A 17,574-nucleotide genomic window follows, 5' to 3' on the forward strand; every position below is an offset into this window, starting at 1 on the left:
GCTACAGGGAGAGTAAAACCCTGCATATCCTTCCCCTGGCACCTGCCACAGTCAGCTGCATCATTTTCAGAGATTTTAGATATTTCACCCAACCAGGACAGAGTCTAAAAGGCCTGTTATGAGGAACAAATAGACAAAGTGTCAAACATGAATAAAGCTAGTCTAAAGGTGACTATTTGCTTTCTCATCCACAGAACTATGTACTGCCCACTTTCATGTTTCATTAAGATCAGAAAGCAAGAAGTTTGGGGCTTTTTTTTTATCCCTAGTTTTGATTACATTGATCCCTTGGCACTGAATTGCAATTTTACAATTTTGACTTCTAGCCGGCTGTGAGTTGAGAGGAAGTCCCTTAGTGTAGCACCGGAAAGGGGGACGGGAAAGGGAGAAGGAAAATGTAATCGTTTCTTTTGTTTTTTTAAGTGAGATTCACATGGCACTTGGTCAAAAATGGGGAAAAACAGAACAATGGAATAAGTAATTGCAAACCCAGTCCCAGCCACCTGGCATGAGAGAGATGGAAACACACAGGACAGTCAGGAACCTGGGAATAAGTGTAGGTGCAGCCACTTCTCTGCAATAGGATAATGTAGCATTTGCCTCAAGCACAGTAATTGCATACTATATAGACCGGTTTCCACATAGTTTCAAGATAATCTAAAGAGATCTCGGTGTGAATGATGGATGCCAGCTTTAAGATCATTTGTTTGCATCGATGCATAAGTCTGGAAATCACATATCACTGGAGGGCAAAACCAAACCATACATGCCTGTAATCTCTTTTTGTCAATAAGCAGGAGAGAGAGATTTACAAGCAGGAAGGAAAGCCTTGTTGAGTTCAGACAGCAGTTTCCTGCCTGCATTACTTCAGCCTGATACTATTTCAATTTCAATCTATTGTAAACTGTGATTTGTGGTTTGTCTGTTCAAAAAGGCTTTTGGTCAAGTTTTTCAGACTATATTCTTCACAAAACAGTGCCAGAGAGCATCACAGTAAACTGGCATATCTCAATTTCAGTTTCAGGTGTCTCCTGAACACTAAAGGATGCACATGTCATGCTGGGGGCAGAAGTAGGCTTATAGTCCATTCAGCCTACCAGAATAAAGTCTAATTACCACTGCAGCATGAGCAGTTCTTAGAGTGGAGGTCACTACCCTAGCTAAACTACCATTTTTACAATTTGTGTGGTTAGAAACATTCTCCGTATGAATTTTGACAAATCTTAAAATTAACAATACAGTTAATGGTAACGTTGAACTTACTGTATGTTTTCCCACTTGTTTTAGCCAGAGGAAGATTTCCCCTAACCATTTTTACCCTCCAAACTCCAGTATCTCTTATTTTTACCATTTAACCATTGGGAAAAATCTCCTCAGAGATTTTTTCATCAGGGGAAAAAAAAAGAAAGAAAGACTAATGCAACTAGACAGTGAGTCAGAGCAAATGAAACCTTTATAGTGAGATGTATTAGCCATGTAAAATGCAGCTCACCATACAAAGTTGTTGAATATTCTGTTTGAAAGATTTTTTTTTCCTGTTAATACTTTCAAGTAATGAAAAGGATGGGCAATTTACAAAACCACAAATCCCTTAGTAGTATCTGAATCCAGTTATATTTTCTTTATTGCAGAATAGCTAAGATACAACTAAAAATAGGATGCTGATAAAAAATAGGAATGATAATGTGCCCTAAACAGAGTTTGTTGGAAAACATCCATACACTTTTGCGGATTTCCTGGCTTTTGGCTGTATGTATTTATTCAATGCATGAAAGATGATATTTCATTACAAATGCCAACAATTCTATGCTATCCATTATGCAGTGCATAACCTAAATAATAAAATCTATTTTCACACAGAGATTTAAATTACAACAGTCTGGACGAGTTCCCCACTGCTATCAGGACACTAACAAACCTAAAAGAACTGTAAGTACAGAGCTCATATTAGGAAGGAGGATGTTTTGTCTAGTGTGTGATTATTTTTTTTAATGCTGGTGATTTTATCAGTAATCCTTAAAAACTGATATCCTAGGAAAAACTAATAAACATGCCAACATGCACAAAAGATAATTTTCAACATTCAGTTTAGAGCATTCAAGTTCTGACAACTTTTACTTTTGTACTGCATTGTGCAGTGGGTTTTCCAGGAACTTCATCCTTGGAATACAGTAAATAATAAACACAGTTAATTCACTTTGAGTCCCAAACACAACAGTTGGATTTTGCAAACAATCCAATATATCAGTCTTCTAGTCTAAGAAGAAGAAGGTGTGGCACCCTTATTAGTCCATCAGGTTTCAATGTCTTTACCTTCTCCTCCCCCCCCCCCCCCCCCCTTAAATTAAAGCAGTTTCTTTTCAATATAAATAGTCCTTTGTAATGCTGTAAATAAAACACTTCTGGATGCACAGACATAGTTTGCATTTTAAAAAATCAACAATGAAAAGAAACCAGCCAAGTTTATTGTAAGAAACAGCTGAATTATAAAAAAATGAATGAAATTATATTCACACATCATAGATACAATGTACACATCAATGCCTATGTTCAGAATTCTTTCCATGTGAGTTATTTACCATGTTACTGGTACCATCACCATAGATTTTTAAAAAAAATCGTACAGGAGTTGGACATGGTTGTACCCCTGCTACATCACAAACTGATCTTAAAGCTGCTTTAAGTAAGTAGCTACCTGGGATTTTTTCCACAGCAGGGATCCTCAGGCAGTGTTGACTCCAGTTCAGCACCTCCAGTGTTGGCAGAGTGCAGCTCTGGAGAAGGGAGTGGGGCTATGAATTTCACAGCCCTACTGTTCTCAGCTGCTGTTAAGTCATCTGTCAGCTAAAATAATGGGTATGAAATCCAGTGGCCTCAAAGGATTGCCTTCTTGCTGACCTCTGGAGTCAGTACCCAAACATGGATAACCCATGTTTGCAGTAAATGCACCTTGCCCAGTCCAGCAAACTGCTTGATGTGCTTGAGTTTACTTACTGGCCCTGTAGGACTTCACCTCTGAGTATCAGAGTATCAGACTTGTTGTTTCAGATAAGCTTCTAGGTGCAAGAAATCTTTGGCGAGTGAAATTGCAACCTGACATCCCAAATCCAGCATAGACTATGAGCTTCAGTGCTTTGTTTGAGCCCTGGAAGCCAATCGTATAAGCACAAGGTGTCTCCCACAAGGTTGTGCATGCCCTGCCATTCGCACCCAAGCGGGAGCCCAGGCCCACAGAGGTTCAGCTCATTGCAGGGCCACCATAGTAAGCGTGTTTCTGGGTGGGACCTCATTTCTCTCTCAGAATTTGTGCCTGGGCTGAAAATACAGACTATAGCTTTTTGTCTACAGCTTGGAGGCATCCAAGGCAGCCAGTCAGAGCTGGAGATCTGCTGGCAAGTGGCCAGCGAGTCAGGGCCATATCTGGACACCATTGTCCCAGATGCTCTGCACTTCAAGGTCTCAGCTGTAGGAGTAGTTATCTCTCCAAAGTAAGTGGGTATAGCTGTTACCCAAAGTTAATGCATACGTAACGTTTTCCAGACTGGATTTTGAAGATACCTATAGAAGCATTTTTCCCAGTGTGGCCTTAATATAGTCTTTTTACCCAGGGGTGCAGATGGATTTTACTGCTCTTTTGCTCAGTATGTGAACTGACAGGCTATAAAGTGCCTTCGGTTCAGACTGGGTGTATCACTTGGGTACAGTGCCCCAGAACACAGGCTGCAGCCGTCAGCGTGCTTTCTTCCCACCAGCTCAGAAGTGCTTCAGGCTCGTCTGTGCATAAATGCACTGGAGTCTGCTCTTGGTTGATGATGGGGCTGCTCCCTCACTCTAACTCAAGTCAGAATGGTGATGAGGGGCCAGATACTGCCCTGGGAAGTAGTCATGCCATTTCCTTAGCTTTTCTGCCATGCAAGGAATCCCATTCAATACAGCCACAAAACCAGTCTGTTTACTGGTTCTGGATTAAATGGGATCCTCATGTTGCTTAGAGTCTGCATCTGGATGGATGCAGTTTTTATTGCATGCAAAAGAGCTAGGGATTTAGAGCCTTGCTCTGTAGCTCATCAGCAGTAGCACAATGCCTAAACAAGTAAAACCAATAATGTGGGACCTGTTCATGTAATGGCCAAGTGTGCTTGCATCAGTGAACAATTTGAGGCTTTCTAAGTGCATAAATTTAAGCTGGGAAGCCTTTTTCATACCCGACTGAACTAATGGGAGTTTCCCACACAAATCATCATTGTTCTTTTGAAATCTTAGTTGTTTCTTTTGTTTTTCACAATGGAGAATTACTCATATGAATAAAATCCAGTAATTAATGATGAGACAAAAATTTGGCACTCTATCCAGCAGGCACAACTACACTGGATAGTTTGTTCATGTCCACATTTAAAATATTTCAACAAAAAGACAGTTGTGAGAGGCTCAGTGTATTACAATATAATGTATAAAATCATTTTCTTGCATATATTACTTGCATAATAATACAATCCATTATTATCGCAGCAAAAGAAATAGTTGCAGTTTAACAAGTACAGAGGCAAATATATATACTATTTTATTGTTATTTATTTAATTATTAACATGTAACTATTAATGTTATTAGTTCATATGTGTGTGTGTGTATTTACGTTACATCTATATACATACACATAGATTCATAGATACATGACATACAGCTACAAAGCAGTTTCCTATGGAGGGCATCTGAATTTTAAAATGCCATTTTGCAGTTTACTTTATCCAAGTGGTTTTGTTCATTTAGAAAAGTGCAGAATTCCAGCTATTTCATTGCTTTTCTTTTCTTTTGCTTTTCTCAGTTCTGTCTTATTCCAGAAAACAAGGACATACCTTTACATACAGACACTTTTCTTACTACAAACAAAAAAAATTGTTGTGCATTGTGAATACAGATTGTGCCTTCACTTTTTCTTTCTTACTGTGTGAACTATTTTTCCTTTTGTAGGGGATTTCATAGCAATAACATCAAGTCAATACCTGAGCGTGCATTTGTGGGTAATCCATCACTTATTACAATGTAAGTGGTAAGAGTCTTTTCAATGACTCTTCTAATTAGAGAACGTGGAACTAAGTATCGTATTTGTGGCTAAATGTCAAATAGCTCTTCTTGTGAGTGTACTGTGTAGCGCATCATTATACAAGCAAACAAGCTCATATCTTTCCAATTTCATTGAATGAATGGAAGTTTGCATGCCCTGTTTAAGGGAAGCGAGTAGTGGTCTCTGGCCTTTGACCTTCTATTTGAACTATTTCTTCTAAGTCTCTTAGCATTACTCTTAATAATTAGTAAAAATTACTCTTGATGGATACCAGTCTGAGTTCCCCTTGTCTTACATGAGAATGCATTTAATGGACAAACCTCAAAATAAGAAATTGTAAAATAAATGTAAGATAAATAGTGACTCATCTTGAGCAATATTATTCTATGAGCAAAAGCAGTATGACTTCAAAAGTGCAAGGGAACTTCTTCTGAGTAGGTGAAGTTCTGACTTCTTCACCTGCTAACGTTAAATTTGTCTCAGGTCATAACAAAGTTCTTCATATTTGGATTTCTGTCTTTGCAAACCTGGGAGGAAGAGGGAATATTTTGCTGATTGGCTTCTGGCTTTATAACCAAGAAAAAAACAAATACTTAAATATTCAAAATGTGAAATGTGGTTGATGGATAGAGATTAGTGGGTGAGAAAAGCCCAGAGCTGCACCTCTGCTACAACCAGAGGTGCACAGTCTGTGATTCATCATAGAGAGTTTACTCACTTGCTTATCATATAATCATGTAATATATTTAGAAACTTTTAAAATATTTTTCATAAAATGTCTTTTTATCCTCTTTTTGCAGACATTTTTATGATAACCCTATCCAGCTTGTTGGAAAATCTGCTTTTCAACACTTACCAGAACTCAGAACTCTGTACGTGTTTACGTTTTTGTTTTAATTGTCTTTATATATTGCAATATTAGAGTTGTCCCACACTTCCCTCACCACAATTGTATTGAAATGATGTTTTTAAATTCTAGGACTTTAAACGGTGCTTCACAGATAACAGAGTTTCCTGATCTGACAGGGACTACAAGTCTGGAGAGTTTGTAAGTGCTAGAGAAGTAGTTTTGCTTTGTTTTATTTTTTTGGATAATGGCGTATTCTAAAGAATGTCCTAAAAAATACATATTTGTTCTGCAATCTTTAAAAAGTAATCTTTTTTTTTCTTTTTTTTTTTATAAATACTTTTAACAGGACACTCACAGGAGCACAGATCACCTCTCTCCCCAAATCAGCTTGTGACCAGTTACCTAATCTCCAAGTGCTGTACGTTTCAGTAAGATGATTAACATTACATTAATGCAAGAGATTAACGGACAAATGAAATCATTATGATTTCAAAATTACCCAATTACTGCTATTTCTGTATATCACGTTACTTCTTAGGAATTCAGCTCAGGGAGCAGGCCCCCGTGTTACTCAAAAAGTTCACAACCCACTTATCAGTCAGGATTTCCCGTATGTTGCTGAAAAAGATAATTACTTTGCATATTTTTAGGAAAGGGTAAAACGATTCTTAATTATTTTTAATAAACAACAGAACTACCTTATTTTCATTCATTCTGTCTCTCCTACAGTAATCTGGGGTTTTTTCCTCACTGATGCAGGTAATTCAGTGAAGTGAATGGAAAATATAACTGAGTAAGGAGTGCAGTTTTGAGTCCTTGTTATGCTCCTCTTTTGGTTTCTTTTCCAACCAGACATAAGTAGCTGACTGAAATTTTAATAGACTATTCCTTGGCATAGTTGGGCCATAGTTTTTATACTAAATATCCAATATTATTTTAGCTTGGAGATTTCCTTGGAGTTTGCTTAATCACTAACAAAAGTAATCATTGTGTCTGCTTCTTTGAGAATGAGCCAACAGCACTTTCCTCTATGTATTACATCACTAGGAATGTATTTGGTATTAGTTCTCTGGCCAACATTGAAATAGTACTAATTATAACACATTATTTGAATACCAGCGTGGATGTCATGAACATTTCCAGAAAAAATTAAGTTTTAGTTGATGGACTCAATATAATCATATCCAGAATGATAAAAGACAGAAACAGAGTCTGTTGCCAGAAGACAGTCTGCACACAGACTTAAGTTTAAATATGTCCTTTATCATTCAAAAACAATAAATAATCTCAAAACAGAAGGCAAATAAATACTATAGTAATTAATAACTTGTACAGTTCATAATAGAGTAGGACTGTCCATCGGAAATTCAGTTTTTATTTCTGAGTATCACCCTGTATTATTAGAGCTGATATTTAAAAGGGTGGGGAACCATTTTAACAGCAATTTCATGTACTCAGAGTTGCTCTTTCCCCATTCCCTTCAGATTGGAACGAGCCTGCCAAGCCCACATTTAGGTTTGCATGTTAGCTTTGCCTGCGCCATGAAGTAGTATAATGGTGCGCTGAACCCCACAAGTTACATGGAGACTGCCATCTTGAAGGGGCGTCCTGGCTCAGATACATGCACAAACACTACAAGTGGAAATACTGCTTTGAAAGACAATTTGTGCATCCTACCTAGCCACCAATACTTCCAAATGTGGATTAATGTACATGGAGGCTTCCTGAGTGTCTGCGCACCTGCAGTAAAGGTGTATGTGAGAACATGGTCCCAGCAGTCCTCGAGAGACTACCCTCAGCACAGTTGGGTATGCACCTCAACACGGGAACCAAAACCACTTGCCCTCTGCTGCTAGGAGCCTCATGTATTAACAAAGTGGGAAGAAATCCTTAAAAATAAACAAGTAAAATGTTTTCTGGAGCTCTAACAGAAATAGAGGGGAGAAGGGTTTTGGTTTTATTTGGGGTTTTTTTTTCCGTATGTGAAGAGGAAGTGTCAGTATGTACAAAATTCAAGCTGATAACATACTTTTAAGAAGTCCTAAGTCACAAATCTGTGCATGACAGAATAGCCACAATCTGCCAGACATACCAAACATCTTTTACCTTGGCCTAAAAGCCTCCAGCTCATTTGAATTCTCTTCTGTCATGTCTGATTTGGACCACAGAGTACCTGTGAAAAATACAAAAACAGAGGCCATAATCTTCCCTGCTGTAACAAAAAAAAATACATATATTGATGGTAGCCTTTGTGCACAGTAAAAGCAGAGTAGAATACCTTAAAAACACACATTGTCATTACTTGCACCACTTCAACAAATTAAATATAGAATAGTCTAAATGCCCCTGTTGGAATAGTAACAGTGAAAATAAAATTTTACCAAGGAAGTAAATGGGTGGAGATGAACCAGTTTTAAAGAATTCAAAACAGGAGTGAAAAGAGATTACTCTTTTACATGATAATATTGGATAACTGTGGAAAAGGACATTTTTCTTAATTATAGGCATAAGCTTTTTTTCTACATTCTTTTCACTAGCAAATTTCCCATTCAGTTTTCCCTGAGCAAGATGTATATATAGGATGAGACTGTTGGGTGGTGGGGGTGGGTGTTTGGTTTCTTTTTTTTTTTTCCCCTCCAATTTCTGCAAATTGCCTGGGCTTGGTTTTGATTAGTTATATTATACTATAAATCAGTCCAGATGTTTCAGTTATTCTGTAATTTGTTGAGTTTTGGCTCAAGTCTTTTTAAGTTTTTTTTCCCCCATGTAGTGATTGATTTCAGAGTTAGTTCCAATATTTTTTTTTAACTATTTCCCTCAGTTATAAGATATAACAGTCTAAGGATCAGAGGCAATAGTGCTTAATTAAAAGTGTAGAATGGAAGACTGATTACAGTCCATTGTGATTATTACCAGAAAAATACAGGATCTTCTCTGAAAAAATATGAGTATATATATGTAGTAGATTATTTTAAATGGTTTCAATATTTGTCAGAATTTAATTAATATGAAGTCTGTGATGTAAATCCAATATTCCCTATGAGCAGATGGCCAGTATCGTTACTGTAAAACACTCAGCAGAAGTCTACACTTCAGGCAGGAAATCTTCAGACAATGCAAGGAATTTGCAAACATAGGATATGGAGTTAATACATCTTGCCTTTTTCCCTCCTCTGTCCTCCTCAGTTAGAAATCAAAATCTGACAGATAAGAGATGCTAAGTGAGTTTGCACATTTCTGTTTTTCTGTGAATGTGGATAAAACCAAGTTATTTTAAATTGAGCATGAAGGTAGACAATGAAAGATCTTTTTCTTGTAACATTACTTTGATGTTAATCTTTTCTTTTCTTGTGTATTACAGGGATCTGTCTTATAACCTGCTGGAAGATTTACCCTGTTTCACTGCATGTAAAAAACTCCAAAAAATGTAAGCCTCAAACTACCCTAAAAAGCCTAAAAAGAAGCATCTATATACAAATGTGTTTAAGCATCATTAACTTGGTTATTGCTGGCTGATTTGACATATCTCAAATACATACCCTTACACTATATTGAAGTTGATCATAAACACAATCTAAAACACCCCGAAATGTCGTCCAAGTGCCTTTGAAACTGAGGATATTCTTATTGCTATTTCAGTGACTTGCATCACAATGAAATCAGTGAAATCAAAGCAGACACATTTCGGCAGCTGGCTGCTCTTCGGTCTCTGTGAGTACAGCCCTAACAGCCATTCACCCAGCTTCTCAAAAACATGGCGTATATACTGTGTGCTCGCTATATGCCCCAAAACATCCTTGTTTCTGTTTTTCCTCACTTTGATCTTTCACCCATTAGGTCATAACTGTGAAAGGAGAACAACCATTGTGAAGTTTAGCATTGGCAGCAATGAATTCAAAGATGTAAACTTATAGCTATAAAAGCTGTTCCTTCTAAATGGAGGAAATGTTTCTGATGGAGGTGGAGAGAGATAGTAAGCCACAGCTGGTATCTGTTGGCAGGTTCACGTAATAATCAGCTCTAGGGAGCATGAAATCTTTTTATAGAGAACAATCTCTTAAGAAATAGAGTCCAGTCATGTGCGGGTTTCTAATTTTCACACAGGCGCATGTGCTAGCAGAGTAATTTTGTCAAGAAATTACTCGTGGTTGTAAGTTTTTGCAGGATCAAACTCATACATTTTTTTTAAGAGTTGCTTTCAGTCTTTTTGATTTTTCAGGGGCGGTGAAGATTGAGATTAGGAAGTTAAGCCTATTGACAATGGATTTGCTGTTCTTAGTCACATCATGAGGACCTCTCAGAAGTAGTCCATATACCCCGCCCTTCTTTCTGCTGCCTTAGGAAGCTGTGAAGCAGACTGAAAATAACTGCCTTAGACTGTAGAAAGCATTAAGATGTTTTAAGAAAGATGTCAGTTTAACAACTAACACCATTAACTGACCAACATAATTTAAAAATGGAAAAAAGATTTTACACTATGAGATATGCAGAAGCTTATTGAAAATATTTGCATGTAATTAATACCTTTTTTATATTTAGGCCTCCTAATCAAGTGTATGAAAACTTCCATATTCACTCAGTGGGTATGTAATTTTCCACTCACTTTTCTTGTAGGGATTTAGCTTGGAACAAAATTAAAATTATTCACCCCAATGCCTTCTCCTCTTTACCATCTCTGATCAAACTGTAAGTATTTGTATACCTTTTACATTCAAATTTTCACATTTTTCTTGCAAGAGCATACAAAAAATTTAATAACTTGGTGCCCCAGCAGAAATTGAGGCTTTCTCTATTCTAATCTTCTGGTCTGTTGAATCCGTATCTAAATGCCTGCTTTCTTGTACTTCACCAATTCCCATAGGTTTTATGGCAAAGCTGCATATAACACTGTGTAATCAGTGATTTGGGGTCTACGAAGAATATCAGTGCATCTGCCTTTCTTCATTCAATTTATTAGCAGTTTAGTCTCTTGTAGCAGTGGGGAATATTTCTGTTAGTTGTGTTTCAGGACTGAGGAATTGGATTAAAAATTAAATAAGAAACATTTTCCAGTACGTGTCTTTATTTCATCGATCCTCATTTGATGGAATAAAGAAGAAGAAAATCTGCTTCTTTAGGAAGTTCAGCCAGAGTAGTTAGTGGTCAAAACATCAGCAGCCAATTTTGCAGGCCTTGTTCACAAGCACTTCTCAGTCCTTACTAGCTTTTTCCTACTTCCCACTGTCATTGTAATGCCTCTTTAAGGTGAATCCCTGAGGCATTGGGTGTATGGAGAAGACGTGAAAAAAATTCCTCTGGAGTCATCCTGCTGCATGGTTGTCACAAAGATACGCTGCTGGGCATTTGCTCCCAGATAATCCAGTAGCTGCTGGGAAACCTAAATTTGGAAAGGGGTATTCATTTCTGTTGATGTGCAAAGCCTCCCCTCTGAATGGTGCACTGAAAAATGTCCATAAAGACAATATTGTCTATGACATCCCTTTTGGGGCCCTCCTCAGAACCTTCCTACTTTGTGAGGTGAGCAATAAATTGTAGCTTTGGTCATAGAACAGTCAGAGAGCGGTAAAGAAAAAAAGCCCTTTAACACACACACACACGCACACAGTGTACCAGTTTTTCCTGAAATACTAGTCTCTAACCCTGCTCTGACTGAAGTCAGTGGTCATTTTTACCATTGCAGTAGGACCAGGACTTCACCGTTGGTATTTAACTATGTTGTGAGCAAGAGGACACACACTAAACCAGATAGGTAGAAGACCAGTCCATCAGCATATCTTATTTTATGTCTAGCCCTTAGATTTCAGTAGGTAATCCAAGAGTTGGGAGCTTTGCAGTTCAGCCTTGGGCATAAAAGCATTTCAGCAGCATCAGATTCCCCTTCTTCCTCCTTCTTGATGGTTGACCATCTTAAGTATTGCAGTGTAGATAATTGTGAAGAGGACTGAAAAGGCTCATAGAATAAATGGAAGAGAGAGGGAGAAATAGAGAACAGAATACCTCTGGACTTCCCCCTGAGTATTTTACCATATCTCCTTGATCACTGTCACTTTTTCGTTCACCTGTTTTTCTTTCCCCAAGTTACGTATCCGTGTTCATCTGCACTGTCTTCCCTCAGCAACTCAGACAAACCTCAGCTTAGAACTGTCACCTTCATCTGCTCCAGCCCAGCCCCGTCCTACCCTGAAACACACGTCTTCCCTGTACACCTGACCTGCTCCCTGTGGAGCTTTCAGGGCAACCATGCCCTCTAGCATCCCACTGAATCTTTTAAACTGTGGGAAGCTGTTCTGGTACTGGCTCCCTTTAATTCAAACAATCTAATGAACAGATCTTTAAATTAATTTTGTAGTCTCAAAACTGGCACTATAAATGTTTGGAGTCAAAATTTGGCAACAGAGACTTAGCTAACTGCTAGGTATTATTGTTAGCTTTCTGCTAGCCACATAGGTGCATACTCCTGAGTGGTGCTGCAGCTTTGCCCTGCTGACTGGGGCCTCTGTTTAATGCAGTCATTTTTGATTGAGTTAGAAAAGTCTAACCTGTTTTTCCAACATGACACTTCTAGTGCTGAAGAAAAAGAAATGAAAACCCATAAGCTGATTTTTATTTGCTGTTATGCAGGGATGTGTCATCCAACCTTTTGTCCTCTTTTCCTGTGACGGGGCTACATGGTTTAACTCATTTAAAATTAACAGGAAATCATGCCCTACAAAGTTTGATATCATCTGAAAATTTTCCAGAACTCAAGTGAGTATATCATTAAAACTAATAAGCCACATTTGTGTTCATGTGCAATGGAAGGTGTGTCAGTGTGTAACGCATGTTACTTCGTATTGTCAGTCTTTGATCTGTGCTATTAAAACTAAAGCAAATATGATAAAAATGATAGACTTATTTTATTATGCTCACTTTTAACTGAAGAAACTCTGAAGGGTTTTGAAATATTAACCCCAGTACTTGCTTAATACAAGCCACATCTGCTTCCTGGTGATATGTTTCAAAAGTTGTTAAAACAATATTGCTAGCAGCTTAGTGGTATGTCCTTCTTCTACTGGATCTTGCTTACAGAACTTCCATTATATTTCATGAGAACACAGCAAATATCAAGGGAAGAATATACTCCTGAAGTTCCAAAATATTTTACCTCTTTTGTTTGAACATGTTTTTCTGTAATCTTTTGATTAAGATTCAGATAATACTTTGCCATTATTACTAGAACATTTTGATGCTAGTAATTTTCTGCTGGATGCTCTGTGATACAGGAAGGAAATGTTCTGAGATCATTTGCAGCTCTGCCAGTCACTGGATGACTATAGAGAAATCACAGTAAAGACAGTTTTGCCTCTGACTTCAGGGTATTTGGGAGTGTCCCGTAACTCTCCCTTGATTTTTATATTTTAATTAGAGGATGCCAAGTGCAACATATATTTTTTCCATGTTTTACTGTAAAAGATTTGATATCATAAAATTTGAAACAATTAAACAGTGTGCACATAGTTACATAGTTACAGAATCACAGAATGGTTGAGGTTGGAAGGGACCTCTGGAGGTCATCTTGTCCAGCAGCGCCTGCTAAAGCAGGGTCACCTGGAACCAGTTGCCCAGGACCATATCCAGACAGCTTTTGAATATCTCCAAGGATGGAGACTCCATCCTTATGTCTTCACGAGATTTGCCTGTTGCACTGGAAAATTTCCATGAGTCTTAGCAGGCAGATAACTCAAGCAGACATTACTACTAACGAAAAGGACTGGAGTGTTTGGAGTTATCAATAAGGGAGTCATGAGTAGAAGTGCGAAGCTGATTATACCTCTGCGTACAGCACTGGAGGGATCCACACTGGAACACTTCTATGATGGCATGTTAACATAAACTGAGAGAAGAGCTGCAAAAAATGGTTCCAAGGTTAGGAAACAATGCCTTAAAAGTCCTAATAAACCCAGTATTTGTAGTTTGGCACAGAGGAGATTGGGCAGTGACTTCATCACAGTGTATGAAACTACTTTATAACATAAACATTCAACGTACTAGAGGCCTTATGCCTCTCTTACACTAGAGACCCTGAGATGGGTCTCAGAGGTTAAGAAGCAAATACCATAAGAAATCATGAATGGTTGAGACTGAGTTTCTGCCATAGTTTTTCTTCTCTCACTGACTTTGCCCACATGTTGAGGCAGGTGACAATTCTGAAATACCTGAAGGTTCTTTAAAAGAATGTAAACACAAGAAAATGGATTACTCCAACCTAGCAAATATATAGTGATGTATATACCATGGCCTAGAGGCATAAGAGGCGCTGCAGTAGACCTAGAGTAATCCACTATTCAACTGAATTGTGTACAACTAAGATTTTTTAATTCTTTTATCAAAATTATACTTTATAGGATTTTTCCAGCAGTAAAATATGTACATTCCTCAAATGCAACTACAGTGTATTTAGTGTGGGTACGTAGTTAACAAGGATGCATCAGGCAGTAGCTTAAGTCTTAAAAAAAGGTATAAAAAGTATGATTAATGTATCTAGACTTGATTAACATCTGTAAGAACAAATTATATCCAGTCAGGAAAGAATGGGGTAAAATGCTGACCTGGAGTCTGCAGGACTTTTACCATAAATCAAAATGAGGCCAGGACTTCACACAGGATCACTGCACAGACAATGCATGAAGCACCAAACTTGAGCAGAGATCTAAAACGAAATGAAATTTCACCCTTTGTAATTGTTGGAACTAGACACTGGTTACAACATTAAAGACAAATTCCTGTATAAAAGCTTCCTGCTCATCTAAATGGGTCATTGCTGTTCAATACAGACACATCAAAGAGCTGAGCATCCTCTGCCCCACCTTCAGCAACGGCACAGGAACGCTCTACAGAGCTGAGCCCAGCCTGCTATGGCAAGCTTTGAGGAAGTAAAATCAGGCTGCCAGCCGCTCCTTCCTTCTTTATCTGATGCTTTGATTCAGCGCTGTAAAGAACTCAATGATTTACTCCATTCATCGTAACTGTGCCTTCCCATTCACCATCAACCCCACACCTTTGTGAGGTGGAAAACAACCTTGTGTTCTCTGCTGCTTAATCTAAAAACAGAAAAAAGAGGCATTCCTTGCTGCAGGAAAAAAATTACCAAGAATACAGATATCATCAGTAAGATAAGCAATATATAAAAATAAATTCAGCCAGTGTTTCTAAAAGTGTTTGATTTGACAAAATCCAAATCTAATCATCCACATCAAATAAGCACCAGCCATAAAAAGGACTGCTTCCAGCACTGTACGTGCCCCAAAATGCACTAATTTAAAAATAATTTTAGAGCTTAGGGTTCCGTTTGTTCCACTTTGTACCAAGCTTTTGGATAGCACACAAGTTTAAGTCCTGTTGGCACTGGGCCTGATTCAGACTGATTTCTTTGCAGATTTCCCAGGGGGTTAGAGGTTGCTTGGAACACTCATTATGTTAATTTACATGATTAACCTGTTGAAAGTAATCTGATAGGAGGATCTAGTTTTATTTTATTCCTTTTAAGTTAAGTCAGAATAACTTCTAATCACCTCTTTATCTTCGAATTTTTTGGTTTATTGGGCTTTTAGAATTAAGGTGAGTTGTTAGGTTTTACTATGCACTATTGGTGAACTGTGCAAATCAAATATCTCTGCTTCCAAAGCATAAAATATATCTTAGGAATAGAAGAAGTAGTCTATAGAACTTGAATATATGTAGTTCTTCCATGCTATCCCAGAATTTGCACATCCCCAAACGAATTAAATTCAAAACATATCGGAAATTAGCAAATTTCTGACAAAAGAAACCCTCAAAATCATGGAAACTCACTGACCTATACTCAGTTATGTGTTAGGAATACCACTGACCTTAAAAGAGTTAGGAATGAGCATCCAGTGTCCTGCAATGACTGTGCTCATTTCTAAGACAATTAATAAAGTAAAACCTTTTCCTCAATGACATCTGTTTTCACACACAGTGCCTTTCTGATTCATTCACCTTTTGGTTTAGAACACTGCTTTCTTGATCTGTGGACAGAAGACAATCTCCTTTTTGCCATCTTACTGTGAAAAGAGTTGGATGTGGAAAGAGGTGAATAAAGTTTGAATTCCAAAAGATCTCATTCTCCCAAAACTGGAGAAATTCCACTCGGGAAGCTGTGTTTTGGTTTTGTCTGTTGGGCAGGTAGATGCAGCTGTGATCTTTGGATCTGCTTTTTTAAAAGAAACTATTAAGAAAGTAACATGGAGAAACTGTTGAGTTACTCTGTAAAATCATTCAAAATCATAAAATAGAAATACAGCTCTAAGAGTAACATTCACTCAATGGCAAGGCACGTATCTCCCACTTTCATATCTCCCATGAAAATGCATAAGAAAACTTCATTGTTCCTTTACTAAAATTAGCCTAGACATCATCTGCATTTCTGATGTGGAATTGTATTTGTGAGTCCTCATTTTGTATTATCATGACTGATTTTTACCCATAGATATTTTTACTTTCAGTCATGGTTATTTAAACAGGTTCCTTTGTGCTAACAGTAGAGGAGCAGTACAATCCAGTAACGCTGCTGCTAAACCAGTATCATGGCATGCTTCCTTATTCTTCTACAGGGTCATGGAAATGCCTTATGCTTATCAGTGCTGTGCCTTTGGAGCTTGTGAGAGCCACTACAAAATCTCCAGCCAATGGAACAAAGATGAGAATAGCAGCATTGACGATTTTCACAGGAAGGATGCTGGGTTGTTACAAATTCAAGGTAATCGTCATCTTTGGCTTTTAAATCTACCTGAAGGCTGTGAGCAGCCTGTGGTGTTAAACAAATCCAATAGTCTTTTACAGTCACAGAGGCAGCCTCTCCCTCTCTCTTGCCTGATAATATGTTATTCAAACATTCCTATGCTTAGCAAACTCATTTTTTCAGGTCTGCCTTTCAAAAATCTCACTCGCTCATCTTTCCATCTAAATAATAACTATAATAATGTGAGAAGTGAAATCTTCCCTTTATGTGAGAGACAGGGAAGTGGTGCTGGTATGTAACCCCATACAAGAGCAGGCCAGCAAAGATCTAGTTTCTTGCCAGCCTTGGAAGTAGCAGCGCATCCTTGGCTCTCCTGCTGTCCACATGCTTCAGGACGAGTCACAGAGCTTGTATGGCTACTTTGGCATAGCTGCCGATATTTTTTCCCGGCACTTCCTGGCTACCACAGAGTGCATCTGCTCTCCAGGACAGAAGACTACTGTATTTTTCTTCCCCTTCAGCTCAACGTCTGTTACTTGACCTGTTACCTGTTACGTAGGTGCACACATACATGTTACACCATCCTGCTTTCTGTGCTATCTCCATGCCTGCAAACCAGTAAGTCTCAGAGTTCAGGGCTAGCCCCAGCAAGAATAGAGCCAAGAATACATGGTAGAGCGACGACATAAGAAACACGGAAAACGGGTTAGTTCATGGTAGGCTGGCACAACAGTAGAACTCATGTTTTAAACTCCTTCCTAGGCAGTCATCACACTGCAAATTAGGTGATAGAGAATGTACCTGTAAATGATTGTTTTCAGAGAAGTGATGGTGCCAGCTTTTTAAATAATCCTGAGTACAGTAATTCAAAACCAAGTAGGCATACACCTGCTTCTGCTCAGTTTGGCAGGCAAAGGGAC

The 17,574-nt window shown here is 38.2% G+C and overlaps 1 protein-coding gene and 1 long non-coding RNA gene across 2 annotated transcripts in view; one reads left to right on the forward strand and one right to left on the reverse strand.

The window, feature by feature from the left end:
* The window catches only part of LGR5 (leucine rich repeat containing G protein-coupled receptor 5), a 98,750-nt gene that overhangs the window by 75,792 nt on the left and 5,384 nt on the right, over nucleotides 1-17,574 (forward strand). The window contains exons 7-16 of the mRNA XM_075495593.1: nucleotides 1,861-1,929; nucleotides 4,970-5,041; nucleotides 5,864-5,935; nucleotides 6,043-6,111; nucleotides 6,260-6,331; nucleotides 9,275-9,340; nucleotides 9,553-9,624; nucleotides 10,528-10,599; nucleotides 12,535-12,660; nucleotides 16,527-16,672. Of these exons, the coding sequence (XP_075351708.1) occupies nucleotides 1,861-1,929; nucleotides 4,970-5,041; nucleotides 5,864-5,935; nucleotides 6,043-6,111; nucleotides 6,260-6,331; nucleotides 9,275-9,340; nucleotides 9,553-9,624; nucleotides 10,528-10,599; nucleotides 12,535-12,660; nucleotides 16,527-16,672 (836 nt within the window). The remainder of the gene's footprint in view (nucleotides 1-1,860; nucleotides 1,930-4,969; nucleotides 5,042-5,863; nucleotides 5,936-6,042; nucleotides 6,112-6,259; nucleotides 6,332-9,274; nucleotides 9,341-9,552; nucleotides 9,625-10,527; nucleotides 10,600-12,534; nucleotides 12,661-16,526; nucleotides 16,673-17,574) is intronic.
* Nucleotides 1-17,574, reverse strand: part of LOC142406651 (uncharacterized) — a 59,063-nt gene that overhangs the window by 24,287 nt on the left and 17,202 nt on the right. The gene's annotated exons all lie outside the window — the stretch shown is intronic.

This window comes from Mycteria americana, chromosome 1, assembly GCF_035582795.1.
Source record: "Mycteria americana isolate JAX WOST 10 ecotype Jacksonville Zoo and Gardens chromosome 1, USCA_MyAme_1.0, whole genome shotgun sequence".
NCBI lineage: Eukaryota > Metazoa > Chordata > Aves > Ciconiiformes > Ciconiidae > Mycteria > Mycteria americana.